This window comes from Motacilla alba, chromosome 5, assembly GCF_015832195.1.
Source record: "Motacilla alba alba isolate MOTALB_02 chromosome 5, Motacilla_alba_V1.0_pri, whole genome shotgun sequence".
Taxonomy (NCBI): domain Eukaryota; kingdom Metazoa; phylum Chordata; class Aves; order Passeriformes; family Motacillidae; genus Motacilla; species Motacilla alba.
This window is the reverse complement of record NC_052020.1, coordinates 6,148,234-6,164,314: the sequence shown is the minus strand read 5'-3', so window position 1 is coordinate 6,164,314 and position 16,081 is coordinate 6,148,234. Positions and strand designations below refer to the sequence as shown.

Here is a 16,081-nt window from a genome sequence, read left to right as displayed (position 1 = left end):
TGCTGAGAATTTTAAACTTTCTGTGCTGAAAGGCACAGAGCCACAAGAGAGCACTGCATTTGACCTGAGGCTGTGGAGAAGGCTTCCAAAATTGATTGACAGCACTGGGATTACGGGTGTGTAGTTGGTTAGAAGTGTGTAATATCACATGGTGGAAAACTTAAGAGTTTGGGGTTTTAGAATGCAGTAATAAATATGAAGCAAGATGGAGGTTTTAGGGAGGAGGCAGGTTGTTCTTCTTTGCCTTCTTCCTTCTTCTTCATGGCTTTGGGTGATGTTTTGTAATTGGGCAGAAAAGTCTGCATTGAAGGCTTCCAGTGATCAGTTGTTGGGTTAAAAGGGAAAATAATCTAGATGTCAGTTCTTAATTGGAGAGTTTAGTCTTAAAAGACCTTGTAACAAGAGACAGTTAGCTATTCTGTGCCTTGCTAATGAAAGTCTGCAGAACTCACAGCTTTGAGGCTGTGACATTGATAGGAAACAATAAACACCTGAGTCTGAAGGTGAACTGTCGGCTCAAGTGCCTTCAGTCCTGACCCAACAGAGGTAGAAATAGGAAGCAGAGAACCCACAAGTTACGGCACAAATTGTTCTGTCTTTTGGAAAGTAGGAGAGACAGAACCCAGTATCACTCAGCTCAACAGAACTGCTTTGTTTTGCACAGCACTATGTGAGGAGGATGAGTCCCAGGGGTGAAAGTGTTGCAATAAAAATATTAAATGAATTTGCACGTGGAGCAAAAAGCACTAAAGTGTCTGAAATGTGGTAGTGAGGAGGTTAGGAATTTTAGCATATTTCAGTTACTGCCTCCAGCCTCCCCTCAGCCTGTTTACTCTTCAGTTTTAGGCTAGAGGGTTTTTTTTGTGAACACGCTGCTTGCTTTTAGCTGTCCGCAAATGCTACAGACAATTGGATTTCTAGAGCAGGAGCATTGCTGTGTGGCCCCCCCTTACCTCCAAAATTTCTGGGTAATTATCAGTGGCACACTCAGACCCACAGTGTCCCAAAACAGCTTTCCAGTAGCACAAAAGATCAGTCGAAAGTTTCACAAAATCTCAGGCTTTTTAAGAGCTTATTTTAAACGATTTTTCCTTTCATGTACCACCAGGCTTTAAAATGTGTTCTTTTAAATAGTTTCTCTTTTATTAAAAACTGACAACAGCAACAAAACCCACATGAGAGTAATACACAAATACATTATGTGATGTTCCTAAGATACCCTGTGATTTCAAAACAACAACAAACTATTTGACAAAGACCTTGATGCAAACAACTTCCAAGTAGAAAAAACAACTAATAAAATCCACTCACTCCTGATATCCTGTGACCTTGAACAGGAGTAAAATGTAAATAAGAACATGATTTGACTCATATTCATAATTTTTTTTGGTGTACATAATCATATTAGTTGAACAGAATCTCATACAAGTGTAAAATTCATAGTAAAGATGTCTTTATTCCAAAATAATAATAATAATAATTATAATAATAACAATAATAATAATAATAATAATGTGTTAGGCAGACAGCTACAAAACATCTACACAAGACTTTGGTAAGAAATGTTCATGGTAGCTTTTTCATAATTCCACAGCAAACAAAAACAACAAAGGAAATCTAAAAATGCAATCAAACAAAATTTTGTTTAACTCATACGTCGCACAAACAGAGTCCTACTGTACATTTGATAAGCCCCTAACTTTTTTTTTTTTGTTATGTGTAAAGATTCTATCCTTTGTATATTAGAAAAAAAAGGTACTCACAATGCTAAGATCTGGTAGTTGAGGTCTACAAAACTGGTGTGACATCTGTGCTTTGAGTTCAGCAGGATTATTCAGGACATCAGAACAGTAACAGTTCTTATTTTTATTGACTGATAACCAGTGCCTATTACACTACTAGAAAGTTTACAGTAACAATACAAGATTCTTACATGTTGTATATCAGAGCTTTTTCTCTTTTGTTCTGAATAGAAAATCAACCTCTTTTTTTTTATTTCCTTCGTTTGTTTTTGTTTGTGTTTATTTTTTTATACAAAATGTAACAAGCCTAAATGTTTCTCATGTATCAAGTTAGAAGAAAGACAAGAGATCTGTAAAACGTTTCAACAGAAAAACAAGTGTGAAGAGCTGAACTGAAGCGGGAGTGGTCACACATTTCTGACCCGGTGCAATTACCTTGTCACTTCATCTGTTAACAAGGTGGGGGAAAAAGCGATTTGCAACATTCAGAACTTTAATGAGCCTGAGAGAAATGACTGGAAATCACACTGAACAGCCTTCCGAGAGAGAGAGGAAAAATAAAAAAAAAAAAAAAGGAGAATCAAGCTAGTAAGAAGCACAGAGAAAGGAATGCCAGATTGTTTCGATGGACAATTTTGTGGGCAAGTTCAGAAAGGTGTTGTACGTTTTCTATAAGTGTATTTGAACTTTGCGGCCTTTGGCAAAGGGAGTATTTAGTAGACAAAACAGCTTGATGAACTGGAACAAATGTGAAAATGAAAATACAACACAGTGTTTCGTTGATTATTTGCTGAAACAGGCATTGTTTTGCAAGATAAGCTTGGACAAGTGGTTGATGAGATAAATCTGGTTCCTGAACTCAGCAATTTTTTTCCATTTAGGAGAAACTTCTTCTGTTCCCTCTGCCCCAGGCTCACAGATCCTTCAAAGCCTTTAAAAGCACTCTGCCACACATTTTATGGCCAAAGATTACTTTTCTGAGTGAATGGCCTCAGCTGGGACACCCTCTGTCAGCTCAGCCAGAGACGTGGCTCTGGCCTGGCCGAGCCCCTGGCATTGATCATTGTGGCTTTTCTCGGCAGTTTCTTTACCCAAAATATGCTCAGCTGGACACTCCTCCAGCACCTGTTTCACTCCACTGGCTTTTTTTTCATTGGGTTTTCTTTATTTTTGCTCATAAAAGTGAAATGTAAGGTCCTAAATGCACTACTGAGGGACAGTCTTTCTGCTGTGCTGTCATGGCAGTGCTATAGAGACATAAACTGCACGATTTTTGAACAGGCACAAGGAGGCAAATTATCTGAATTATTATGATTAAGTGAGCCAAGCTGTGCAAAAAGTCAAATGTTTGGTTTCAGCATTAAACCTTGCTGTATTCTTTTTTCTCCTGGTTTGGTTGGCCACGGGTGTGCACCCATTTCATTTGGCAGCAGCAGGAGGGGGTCGCACTGCCCTTGGTTCCATTATTTCCCTGGCCTTTCCCTAACTCCAAATCCCCAGAAAGCAGTGAAATATCTTGAGGGCAGGTAGGATGTGATGGCTGTGGAAATCCTGAGCAGCCCTTGCAGTGTTCAGTGGAGAAATGCTGATGAACACGCCACAATTAATGCCACCAGCCCAACGGGCCTGTTCAGGTACAGAGGATCCCCAGGGTGGTGGTGTGGGGAAGATGAACAGCTCAGAGGGCTGTGGTGCACAGCAATATTTAAAACCCAGCTGTCAGGTCCTCAGGGTAGTGACCAAGTGTTAAGGAAGTGAGTAAATTACTTAAGGCTGGTTTAGAGACCATTAAAAAAAATTCTCTCCATTCATTTCTCCCAAGCTTAAGTGTCGGCATCAACAATCTTTATTTTCAGTGCACTGCTCTGATTTCAAAAGAGACATAGGGGGATGCTGCCTTGCCTGGACCAAGAGGTAACCCATCCCCTTCCCCTCTTAATGTTAGATTATTACAGGAAAATATAATTGCAGGAAAAGATTGTATTCCAATAGCAAGTGGGGCCCAAGGGTCTCCCTGATGACACCTGACTCTGTGTAGGAATGAGAGCTAAACTCTGCAGGAGATGGGGTAAAATAGCAAATAGAAGAGTGAGGAGGGATTTTATAATCTCAGGCAGTTTTTTAATCACTTACGTAGTCAGGGAGGGCATTTAACCTGGCTAGGATATACACAAATGGGTAATTCTCACAAATTCACTAATTTTTAGATTACCCTATGCTCTGAGTAAAAAAAGACATAAAAGACACTGCTGTAAATGTACTCCTGTGCCAATCTATAATCAGGTTTTTTTTAAGACTGTCATTGCTTCCTTTCAGAGGCTCATTTCAGTTTTAAGGGACGCATGAGAGCCTGGCTCACCTTTTCTCTACTATTCTTGTTTTTTTTATAAACCTGTCTCCCTCTTCTCCTGTGAATAAAATCCTTGTGAAACTGAATCTAATTTTTTTGTGTCCCTCATGTGGAAGACATCCTGTGGCACAGCTGTTGCAACCTTCTGGACCAATTTCTCCTAGTTCTGTGTCCATTTTGAGAGGCAATGGACTGTACACATATTATGATATTTGCATGTTTTCTTTATGTGCTGTCTTGACTGTGATTGTGTGGTGGTCAGACATCACTGTTGAGCCACAAAAATTATTTCCTTTTTAAGTTTTGCAGAAAAAAAAGACCTTCTTTCATGGACCACAGCATCCATGTGAAGAAAAGTGTTTAGATTATTATAATAATAACTATCAGCTTAACCCAATAGTGTAAAAAGATAAACATGCACCTTTAATGTTATTGAACCAGCATTACTGACATTACTCCTTGGCATAGTTGTGTAATCACAGAGGCACTGCTTTGGATTTTCAAAATCAAATCTAGAGAGAAATCTTCCCACAGATGAAACTTCCTGTCACTTTAACTCAGTTTTGTTAATATGCATGCATCCCACGTCTTTACAAGTGGTATTTCTATATGGCTATTCCATGTCCACAGATGTGTCTGTATTTTAGTTAAATAACTCACCATGACTTTACTATTTTTATGCATTAAGGGCTGGCTGGAGTAACAAAGACTTACTCTCAGCATAAATCCGTGAGGAAATATTTATAAAATATTTTTCTTGCACCAGCAAGACTAAAAAGCAAACCACACTGCAAAAATGAAAACTAATATACACTTTATATTTTGTTGTTGTTGTTGTTCTAAAAAAACAAACCAAGGTTGACTTTCCATTTAGCTCAGAGTGCATCACTTGGAACCTTGTGTTTTGTTAACAAGGATGGACATTACAAGCTCTTAGCTCCTTTTTGTCTTTGCAGCTGGTGAACTGAGTGCTTTTGGACCTCTTCTTTACCATCATGTAGCGCTCCTGAATTCCACCTCCACAGAGTGTAGAACATTCTGTCCAAGCAGTCCATGGTTTCATCCTACAAACTGAAAAAAAAAATAAAAATAAGTGATTTGGTTAAGTTTTTAGTAGTGAAAACCCCTGCTAAGTATAAATAACCAAGTTGCATTTGTCAAACACTGGAAAAAGTAAAAAGAAATTTAATATTTACATTAAAAAAGATAAAATTATGAAATCATTAAGTGCCAGACAAGCATGAGCCACAGCTTAGCAGTAATTCCTACCCAGATAATGTTAATTATACCACAAGATATGTTTTGTTGATTTGAGGAATCAGCACTTGATGATACTGTCCCCCATTGGAAAAGCAGTTTGAGCAGATCTCCTGGAGCAGCCTGAGTCTGAATCAGACTGCTGAGGTGGAAATGAGTTCAGTTTTGGAAATCAGCCTCGGATCCAGGAACAAATATTTTACATGTTTGAAACTAACAGGATGTAAAGATTGCATATTTGCAGAAACTGCAATCAGTCCTTTGCCAGGTGTAAAGTTTAAACTTTTTCACACTTTTGTGTGGAGTAGCTAAAATATTTTTAGTGCTGGGAGATGGGCAGATGTGGGCCTTTCTCCATGGTGCCCTGAGCTTAGGCTGGGTGATTTTGGTGATGGGCAAGCATTGCAAGTGGCTGTGTTTTAGTGGCTGAAGTACTGAAGATGCTCTCACAGAATGTGGTGGAGCTGCTCACAAGCTCCTGTTGATGCCTCAGGTTTCAGCTTTCATATTTTTCACATTCTGTGCTGCTTTAGTGTGTGGGTCTGGGCTTCATATGAGGGGATGGTGAGGTATCTGCACAGAGCAGGGAGACAAAACAATTCCTGCTCCAGCTGGGCACCAAGGACAAATGATCCAAATCTCAGCCCAAGAGCACAAACAGCGTGGGCTGGAGAGAGAAAAACAAGCAGGATGGGAGTGCATGGGCTAAAGCTGGAATGGGACAATGAACTGCAAGGTGCAAATGGAGCAGAACTGATCCAAGGGAGAGACCCCGGGAGCGCTCGTGCATTTTGGGACCATTTGGGTTCATCTTGGGGGCAGCCCTGGCTGGGCTCTTGTGCTGCCCAAGGTGGATCCATGGAGGAGATCCTTTGAATAAATCCCTGCTTTATTCTTTAGCTCTGTCTAGTCTCTGTTCTATGTCAGTCTTCACAAGGCATCACTGTCATGCAGAAAACCACTGAAGGTGGTTTCACACTCACCTGGATATTGCTCACTATCTAAATTCTTCTTGGCTTGTTCGCTTCTCCTCTTCTCCCGGGCCTCCTTCCAGCGCCTTTTTTCCATCCCTGCTCCCCGCAGGCACTTCCTCACTCTGCATTTGGTGCGCTGCACGGTCTCAGGGCAGGCTGCTCCCCCAAACTGGGGCTCGATTTTGATCATCCTCGTCCTGATCATGTGGCCCTTGCCACAGGAGGTGTTGCACTCCGACCACTGGGACCACTCCGTCAGCTCACAGTGGATGGCTGCAGGGAACAGGAAACACAAAAAACAGTGACACCAAATCCATGAGGTCCAAACACAGAAACACACAGATGCGCCTGATGAATCTTTGCACCCCAACTACACGCACTCTGCTTAAGCCTCCAATCTTCTCAGCAATTGTTTGGAGGCTGCTTGTCAGAATTTTCCGAGTCCATTTCTAGCAGAAGTGTTATTTGACACACTCTGAGATTTCTTCTTCAAGAGTGGTGCTGGCAGTTCACTAAAATTACAAAGAACATATAAATAATTCTCCTGTGCCTTCTTCAATTTTCCCACCCATCTGTCTGTTTTGTAACGAAAAGCTGCTGAAAATTGAGTTATATTTAAAAATAATTTGCTACCTCTGAGATCTGAGCCGTGCTTTGCTGGCAGTGTTATGCAATAAGCCATATTCACTAATACCATTATATCTTAAAAGTCTTCATCTTTCAGCTCTGCTTAACACTTACAGCCCCAGTGAATGAAAATCAAAATGATATTTCACATTATTTAAGAAAATCTGAATGAGCAATTACAGTGTAAAAGCCTTTTTAACAAAAATTTCTGTGAAAAATAATGTAATTTGTGATAAAACTTCACGAACCAGCTGGAAAGAGGATGCTGAAGGCAATCATATCTCATTCATTCAGCAGTGCCTTAGGCTATCACACTTCACAAAGACTTAAAAGCAACCAGAAATTTGCTCTACCCAAGAAGTGGGGGATTTTAATGGAGTAAGGTAAAAAAGTCTCTGCAGCTGCCTCCACACCATCCAGTAGCAGGTTGCAAAGTGATACCATTCAGAGGTGTGTCAAAGAGGAGAAAGCCTCTTCTGTGCTCTTTCTGAGCTGAAGGAATCACACAGGTGATTTCAACGCTTCCCTCTTTCTTTCCTGGCACACTGTCTGCATTTGAATGATAAACCAGGTTTTATAATTCTGACTTATTTCCTACTGGGGAGTTGCCTGGAGCTGCAGTGTGTTAAACATGCAGAGCTGTATTCCCATGGAGATATTGGAAACAAGCATGGGGTGATGTAGGGCAAGCTGAATTTAGGACACAGTCATATTTCAGCTTTCATTTGCTGAAAGTGTATGATAATTATGATGATAATAATAACAATAAATATTTTTTTTTAACAATGCATGCTTGATACCCCACCTATCTAAGAAGTGATGCTAAGAAGTGGTGATGGAGCTTTGATCCATAGATTTTGGCACATAATTAGCCTCCTCTTCCCAGGGAATTCTCTAAACTTACGGCATTCTGGCAGCATGCATTTCTCTGCCTGCTCCAGCTCCTCGTTGCAGTCTCCCAGCTCAGCAGCAGATTTCAGCATCCTCTGCCTGGTTCTCATTCCCTTCCCACAGGTTACACTGCAGTCACTCCACTCAGACCAGGGAGACAGCAGGCAGGGAATGGTATCTGGTAGGAAATGAAAAGGTAATGAATTCTTATTATTAACGATTTCTTCCTATAAATAAAGTATGAAGGTATACATTTTGAAAATAATATGGGTGGAAAATGTGCTATGTTTTATCTGTCATCAGCCAATTATACTTTCTTGTCACAAGCTGAATGGTGCTGCTGAAGAAGCTGAGAGAACTTTATATTAAATTGAAAGGTTTGCTTGATTTAAATATCTTTGCTATCTTTCCCTGTATCTATGTCATATCTGCTGGGTCTCAGTGCATCTGGGGAATAAATAGTTTAAGGAGCTATGTTTCAATCACAACTCCTGTAAAAAAAAAAAAGGGGGGGGATTGTTGCAGTGAATAGAACTGGAAGTCAACTTAATTTAGTCTAACAAGTGAAATTTCCATATTTAATCTACCAAAAATATTTTTTAAATTCTCTCTGATGAAAATGTAACATTTCATAAGAAATTAATAGTGACAGTAAGGTTTTGGCTGGCTGATTGCACAAAAGAAACACCTAAATTTCTGAAATTTTCAGGGGCTAAAAGGGGAGAGCACTGTTTCATGTGTTTTATTCTAGCCTTATGGTCAAATATACCTCATATTGCATAACTTAGAGTTGTTTAGGTGTGGCTTGCTGATACACACACCACTGTGTGGGTCATACAGCAACAGGACACCACTGAACATTTTTTATTGAACTTCTCACCCTAGTAGTGAATGTGCTACTTAATGCACAATCCCTAAGATTTTTCTCCCAATTGTAAGGAGGACAAGGAAAAGCAGCATTGCTCCTGGTGTAGCTGGGGCAATGTGTCAGAAATGATGTTTCTTTTCAGAGCAGGTTTGAGGAGCTCCTGGCCACTCACGGCATTCGGGCATCATGCATTTCTCTGCCTCGGTGGTTTCTGCCTTGCACATGGATCCATCAGCAGGAGTCATCTTGATCATCCTGTGCCTTCTCTTCATCCCCGTGCCACAGCTGGCGCTGCACTCGTCCCACTCACCCCACTCCGTGACAAGGCAGCTGCTGGGAGCTGTTCAAAGTGGGCAGAGAACATTGTTCATCAGTGTCACAGCATCACCTGAGGTGCAAGGGACCCCCAAGGATAATGGAGCCCAGCTGCTGGCCCTGCACAGGGTCATCCCCAAGAGTCACACCATGTCCCTGGTAGTGTTGTCCAAACCCTTCCTGAAGTGAGGTTGGTGCTGTGACCACTTCCCTGAGGACCCTATTTCAGTGCCCAAATTTTTTCTGATATCCAAACTAAACCTCCCCTGACACAACTTCAGGCCATTCCCTTGGCTCCTGCTACTGTCACACAGAGCAGAGATCAGTGCCTGCCTCTCCCCTCACAAGGAATTTGTAACTGCACTGAGGGCTCCCCTCTGTCTCCTCTCCTCCAGGCTGAACCCATGCAGTGCCCTCAGCAGCTCTTCACATGGCTTCTCCTCTGGGACCTTTACCATCCTAGTGGCCTCCTTTGGACACTCTCAAATGGCTCAATAACTTTTTTTTTTTTGTATTGTGGCACCCAAAACTGCCCCAGCACTCAAGGTGAGGCTGCCCCAGCTCAGAGCAGAGCAGGACAATCCCCTCCCTTGCCCAGCTGGTGATGCTGTGCCAGGACAGGGATGTCCCCAGCACAGGGATGTCCCTTCTGGCTCCAGGGCACTGCTGGCTCACATTTAGCTTGCCAAGGACCCCCAGGTCCCTCTCTGGTGCTGCCTTCCAGTGTCTCATTGCCCAGTCTGTACATCCAGGGTTGCCCATCCCAGGTGCAGAATCCAGCACTTGTCCTTGTTGCACTTCAGGTGTTGATGATTGCAGAGTTCTTTAATTTGTTGAGGTCTCTCTGCAGGACCTCCCTGCTTTTGAGGGAGTCAGCAGCTCCTCCCAGTTTTGGATCATGTGGGAATTTGCTTTGTATGCCTTCCAATGTTGCCTCCAAGTCATTTATTAAGAAGAGGAGCACAGTATTGAAGAACACAGGACCTAAGATGGAGCTCTGTGGGACCCCAGTAAGACTCATTTAAAAAAACTATTTGGGCAGTGCTCCTGCTGTTGGCTGGATTTAATGAAGCTGAATGAAATACTTACAGCATTCCTCATTTACAATACACTTCTCAGTCTCCTCAGTGGGCACTTTGCACATGGAGCCATCCTCAGGGAACTGCTTTACGTATCTCTCCCTGGATCTCGTCCCCATCCCGCAGGAGACGCTGCAGGGGGACCACGTAATCCAGTCAGACATCATGCAGGTGGAGCCATCTGAAACACAGAGAGTGCTCAGGTATGGGGGTTTATCAATGCAGGGCACCCCAGCCAGGGAATAACGTGCTCTGACTCCATGGTTCAGGAAGCTGAACATAAGTTATACTGCATCACACTAATACTACACTAAATTAATTACTAAAGAGATACTATACTGAAGAATATTAAAGAAAAAAACCCTGTGACTGTCTGGAGACAGCCAGGACAGCTTTGACCCAATTGGCTAATCAGTCCAAAAAACCCTCAGCAGAATCCAATAACCAAATCACTTTGGGTGAACAACCTCCATAACACATTCCACGTGTGCCAAACAACAGGAGCAGCAAATAGAGATAAGAATTGTTTTCTTCTCTGAGCTTCTCACTGCCTTCCCCAGGAAAAATCCTGGGAGAGAGTTGTGCCTGCTGCTCTCTGTGAAGAGAGCTGTGGCCACAGGGATTGACAGAGCTGCTGCCCAGTTGTGTGCAGCATCCCTTCGGTGCTGCCTTTCCCACTGTCCTCTCCTCCACTGTATCCTGTTGGAATGCATGAAATAGAAGGCTCTCTGAGTCCCTCAGAGAGAAAAAGAAATGTGGGGTTTTAATCAGAACCTCCAGAGAAGCTGAAATATATTAAGCCACACAGACATGAAATAAAAGTACAAGTTTTAGTTTTAAGTAAATAGAAATATATCTTAAGTGCCTTAAGATATATTTATATCTTAAGTGCCTTAGTGCTAGCTAGTAAAAGGCCCTAAAGCCTAGTTCAGAGTTCAGTAACTTAGCCCCAGACATTACAAAAACATAGCAGAACATTGCTTGACTTTCTAGGTAGAATAGATGGAACTATCCACCTAAATAGATAAAATTATGTACGTAGATTTTGGGTAAGAACTGACACTACTTTCACACATTACAATGGTGTAAAAAGAATGTTTTAGAGTCGTGTTTTTAGCTGATTGGATAATTTATGAATAAAACCCCTGTACTGGGGTGCAAAGAGGGAAGATGAAAAGAAGGAAGAAGAAGAAAGAAGTGGGAGCTGCTGCAGCTGTTTCTGCTCTGGACTTTATGCCAGAAAACTTTCAGCACAGACTTTAAAACTCTGAACTCCTCACCTTCGAGACTGATGTATTCATACAATAAACAATTTTACCACACCCAAAAACTGCTCCTGTCTCTTTGAAGACCCAAGCCCCACGAAACCTCCACAGCATCCCTCACTCCTCTCCTTCGTACTTCTGTGCACTTCATGCCCTGGCACAGCTGAGCTGCAGAATTCACCACACACAGCTGCCATTCGTGTTCTTCAGCAATTTCCTCTTGGCCACAACTCAAGCCATACTACAGCAACTTGAGAACTTTAGAGGAGAAGCAAAAAAGGCATTCTTTAGAGGAGAAACTCCACAAGGCATTCTTCTCCACCTCCCATTCCTGGTTACCTTCATCACTGCAGCCTGGGCCCATGCAGGGCTGGAAGTCTTGGGTGTCTGGGCAGGGCACGCTGAGGTCCAGCTGAGCTTTGAGCATTCTCTGCCTCATCCTCTTACCCTTTTCACAGGTAGAGGAGCTGCAGGCTGACCATGGGGACCAGTTTGAGTATATGCAAGTCTCAGGGGTGTCATCTGAAAAGTGAGGAAGGGAATTGAATGTTAAAAATGGTCTTCCATTTTCTTCCTTTTTCTTGGCTGATGATTACTTTAGATTCCAATAGAATACATTATTTCCTTCTGCATTCCATCCTCTCTGTTTTAGCCCAGAAGAAAAAAAAATTCAAACTGCCAACTTCCTTAAAAAAAAAATTTGAACCCCAAAAGTCTTCTCTCTTTTATTGCATGTATCGTTATTGTCATCTCCTATATATACATGCAATTTCTTTTCTGTACAAGGGAAAGCTAATAGAAGAGACCAGAAGAGATGAAAACCTAAAGGACTGTTTGACAGTGAGTGGAATTTTTGTTCCTAAGTCAATTTTGTACTTTATCTACAAGTGACAGCAGAGAATGGAACAAAATATAAATTGTTAGTAGTGCACAAACTAATTTCAAACATACCTTCTTCTTTTTCCTCGGGTGCTAGATCTGCCACAATATCATCTATGTTATCAGGAACGATATTGCACTGCTCCCCCTGCAAAAAAAAAGGATTGTGAACACTGAAGAGAGGAAACTTATCCATGAGGGGTTAAACCAATACATTGTGAGACACTGCTGTCTCTGCAGCACCTTTTTCTCTTCAAATTCCTAGATGTACACAAAGAAAATTCCCAATTAAGCAGATGCAATGATTGCCAGAATTGGAAGAACTAACACCTTAAGACAGTTTTTTTTCTGCCATTATCTTTGCTGTGGGTAGGTTAAGGAGTGTAGATTTGGAGGGAAGGTAGAGAAAAAATGGATTTTTTTTTTGTTTACAAAGTGGATTTTTCCTTGCTTGAGAATTTTGCTTATATGTATTCTACCTTTCGTGCAATTCTCTCAATGACAACTCTGGCCACCAGCTTGATAGACCCTCCTTCTGGATCATAAAATGGGCTTTGAGGATGATCTAAGCTTGTAAGAGGTCTGATCTTCTCCTGAGGCACTGTAGGTTTGTTAGGAGACTGCAACCAAAAAGAAAAAAAAAAGCGTTAGAAACTAATTGTTAATCTGCAGAAATTAAAACTTCTCTGAAATGCTAAACTGCAAAATTCCAGTGTGAGGCGAACTTGGTACACTCATGCTTACTGGTATGGGGATTTTTTTGTTTCGGTTTGGTTTTTTGGGGGGCTTTTTGGTGTGGTTTTTCGTTTGTTTGGAGGGTTTTGTTGTTTTTGGTTTTCCTCTACTTTGCTGAAAGAAATAGGTGAAGTTTCCTGTGCCAAACAGAAGAGTTGGCATTGGGTCGAAACAGCCCCAAACTGGAGTTAGTGATGGCACTGCTTTGGTCTGTACAAAAGGGCACCCAAAGGCGTGGTTGTGACCAAAGCCCTCTGTTTATCCAACAGGTGAATTTAACAGGTGAACATCAGTGAGAAATTCTTTACTGTGCTGTGACCAAGCCCTGGGAAAGAGTGCCCAGAGTGGGTGCAGAGCCTCCCTTACTGGGGGTATTCAAGAGCTGTGCAGAATCCTATAACCTGCTCTAAGATGACCCTGGTTAAACAGGGAGGTTGGACCAGATTGGACTCATTCTGCTTCTTCCCAAGCTTACCCATCCTGTCCTTCTGTGGTAAAAACACCACAGGTGGATGTCACCTTATCCCACGAGTGCCAATACTGAAGGAGCTCAGGCAAAACCACCGACTGTGAAGTGTAGCTAACATCTCTTTAAACGAATAGTCTTTCATTTTAAGAAAAATCTGAGTAAAAAGTATAAGGGCATCACCATGGATCAAGCTGCTTTCCTGCTCCACTGCTGTGAGGGGATAATTTGGATAAATTACAGAGAGTGCCTGTACCTCGTAGGTGACGCCGCTGTCGGTGCCGGCATCCCAGGGGATCAAATCCTGCACGACTTTCTGGACCCAGCCGCAGTCCTTGGTGCAGAGGTCCTCGGCAGAGAGCCCCACGTTCCAGTCGGGGCTGGGGCCCAGCATGGTCAGGAAGGACATCAGGTGCCGGTGGCGATCCACGGAAAACTCAGCAGAGGGAGCAGCTCTCCTGCAAACGCGGAGGGAGAGCGTGAATAACAGAGCCAGAGAGAATGAAATGCTGGGAAACGAACCCAGAAAGCTGCAGCATCACACAAGGAGGCTTGCACTTCAGCAGGTAAAAGAGATACAGCGTGGAATGGATTTGTAGAGAATTTTTAAAGTCTGGTAGAAGGTTTACGTAGTATGCATTTGTATGCAAACCTTGAGACAAGAAACGTTGATTTAGAAATGTCATGGAATAGGATGGACATTGTTGAGAGAGAAATGGAACTAGAAACAAGTTTTAAAAGATGGTCTTGTAAACAAGATTAGATACTTTAGAGAAACAGAATTATGAAAGATATATTGTAGTGGGATTTATGAGGGGTAATTTTAGATTATTAGTTTCAAGGTATTTATAGAATGGTATGGTAAAAGTTGATAGGTTTTGAAATGTTTATAATGCAATTAGGAAATAGGTTTTGATTGTGATGGTGTGAATTATAATATTTATATTGTCTTACCCTTCACATGAGACTAAAAATAGAATAAAAGTTTTTAAAACGCCTCACAGTTGCCCCATCTCTGGGTCAGAAAAGATCTTAATTCGACGATATAGAAATTCGACAGTATTGTAATTCGACAATATAGAAATACAGAGCTGCAGCAGTGTGCTTATGCAATAGTGGGATAAAAATGAAAATAATAAAATTATCTGTCAAAACACTTGCAAAAATTAGGGCTAAAATGGCAGAGAAATACCTTGATTGTTGGGTTACTTTTTGCCCCTACCCTCAAAGCCAATACGAGCTTCAACACCTAAAGTTCTTGGAAGGGCTACTGAGTGTGCAGAAAAGAACTCATTAATAGAGTTTCAGTGCTCCTGTGAGTGAGGGATGAGCGGTCACTGCCTGCCCTGGAGGGCTCAGCCAAGACTTGGCAGATCCTGCGGGTGGGTGTGAGAGCTCCTCTGCTCATCCCGCCTTTGTCGGGCTCTCCCTGGGGAGGGAATCTGCCGCACCACCCCGGGCTCTGCCCTGCTGACAGCAGCTCCCACATTCCAGGGAAAGTGGCAGTGAAACCAGCCCTGGCTGGAGGCTCCTGCTCGCAGAGGAGGAGCTGGAACCCTTCATGGCGTTTTTCTCCTGAGCAACAACGAATGCAGAATTATTTAAAATACCATTTTGCTAATTCTGTTCTAAATTCTGGTCTGATGTCAAAGCAAATTTTCCCCAGCTACAGGACTTGGGTTAATAGAATCAAGTCGAGGTTTTGTTGGTTTCTTTTCTTTTCAGTTTTAGGCCAAAATACACTGGTTCAGAGTATCTACAGACCACATTTATTTTAAATGTGAGACGTTTTTACAGTCTTATTTTTCCTTCATTTTTTTAGTTAGGTAACCAATAATAATACCCACGCACATTTAACAGTGCACAGACACTGCTCTACTGTAGTCATAAAGAGTTTATTCTTCCTATAAATGCTTATAAAAATGTGATATTTATTTGTGGTTTTTTTTTTCTGGCTCAAAGCACTCTCAGTACATTAAGAAAACCAGAACAGCTCAAAGACAATGATTTTTCAGTAGCTATCATGAAGTTTCAAAAAGTTAGCATGTTTAGTTCCCCTTGAATAGGCAAGTTAAGAAGAATTTGCTAATATGTAAAATGTTCTGGCCACTTCTGTTCCAGAGTCTTTAGAAGTTGTCACTGTCTTACTGTGTAAATTATCTTATGTTGAATTAAAGACTCTGAGCAGAAGAGTTGCGAAGTATTTGATGTCATTAATCCTGCCTTTCCCAGAAAGAAATGCAAATTACTTCTTTTTCTTTTTTCATTAGAGATAGAAGTCTGATTTCAGTTTGTCTAATGCAAAGTCATAAAATAATGAATGACAGTATCAACTTCCCTCAGTGAATGCAGTATCCTGATATATTTGTCAAGCACAGAGCTGTGATTAGTCTTAAAAAGCCTATTAACTGACTTCAAGTAGCTAAAGGATTTACTGCATTACAAGGGTTTCTAAGAATTCCCTATAGGAATTCTGTATTTCAAACAGGGTAAGCAATACACTGTAAAATTATCAGAGAAATGTGTGTTTGTGTAGCAGATGTTTAGATGGAGAATATGTCCAACATGGACATGGCAGAACATCATATTCATCATGATATTAATTTAAATTAAAATATGTTTGTATTTAAATT

General features: G+C 41.5%; 1 protein-coding gene across 2 annotated transcripts in view; it reads right to left on the bottom strand.

The window, feature by feature from the left end:
- Window positions 1–1,121: 1,121 nt before the first annotated feature.
- Window positions 1,122–16,081, bottom strand: part of SPON1 (spondin 1) — a 185,838-nt gene continuing 170,878 nt past the window's right edge. The window contains exons 8-16 of one of the 2 annotated variants that reach the window (XM_038137251.1): window positions 13,705–13,906; window positions 12,727–12,867; window positions 12,320–12,395; window positions 11,708–11,890; window positions 10,114–10,284; window positions 8,882–9,049; window positions 7,855–8,019; window positions 6,333–6,596; window positions 1,122–5,163 (exon numbers count right to left, since the gene is read on the bottom strand). In XM_038137251.1, the coding sequence (XP_037993179.1) occupies window positions 5,000–5,163; window positions 6,333–6,596; window positions 7,855–8,019; window positions 8,882–9,049; window positions 10,114–10,284; window positions 11,708–11,890; window positions 12,320–12,395; window positions 12,727–12,867; window positions 13,705–13,906 (1,534 nt within the window). In that variant the 3' untranslated portion in view covers window positions 1,122–4,999. The remainder of the gene's footprint in view (window positions 5,164–6,332; window positions 6,597–7,854; window positions 8,020–8,881; window positions 9,050–10,113; window positions 10,285–11,707; window positions 11,891–12,319; window positions 12,396–12,726; window positions 12,868–13,704; window positions 13,907–16,081) is intronic. The other variant, XM_038137250.1, reaches the window with a different exon arrangement.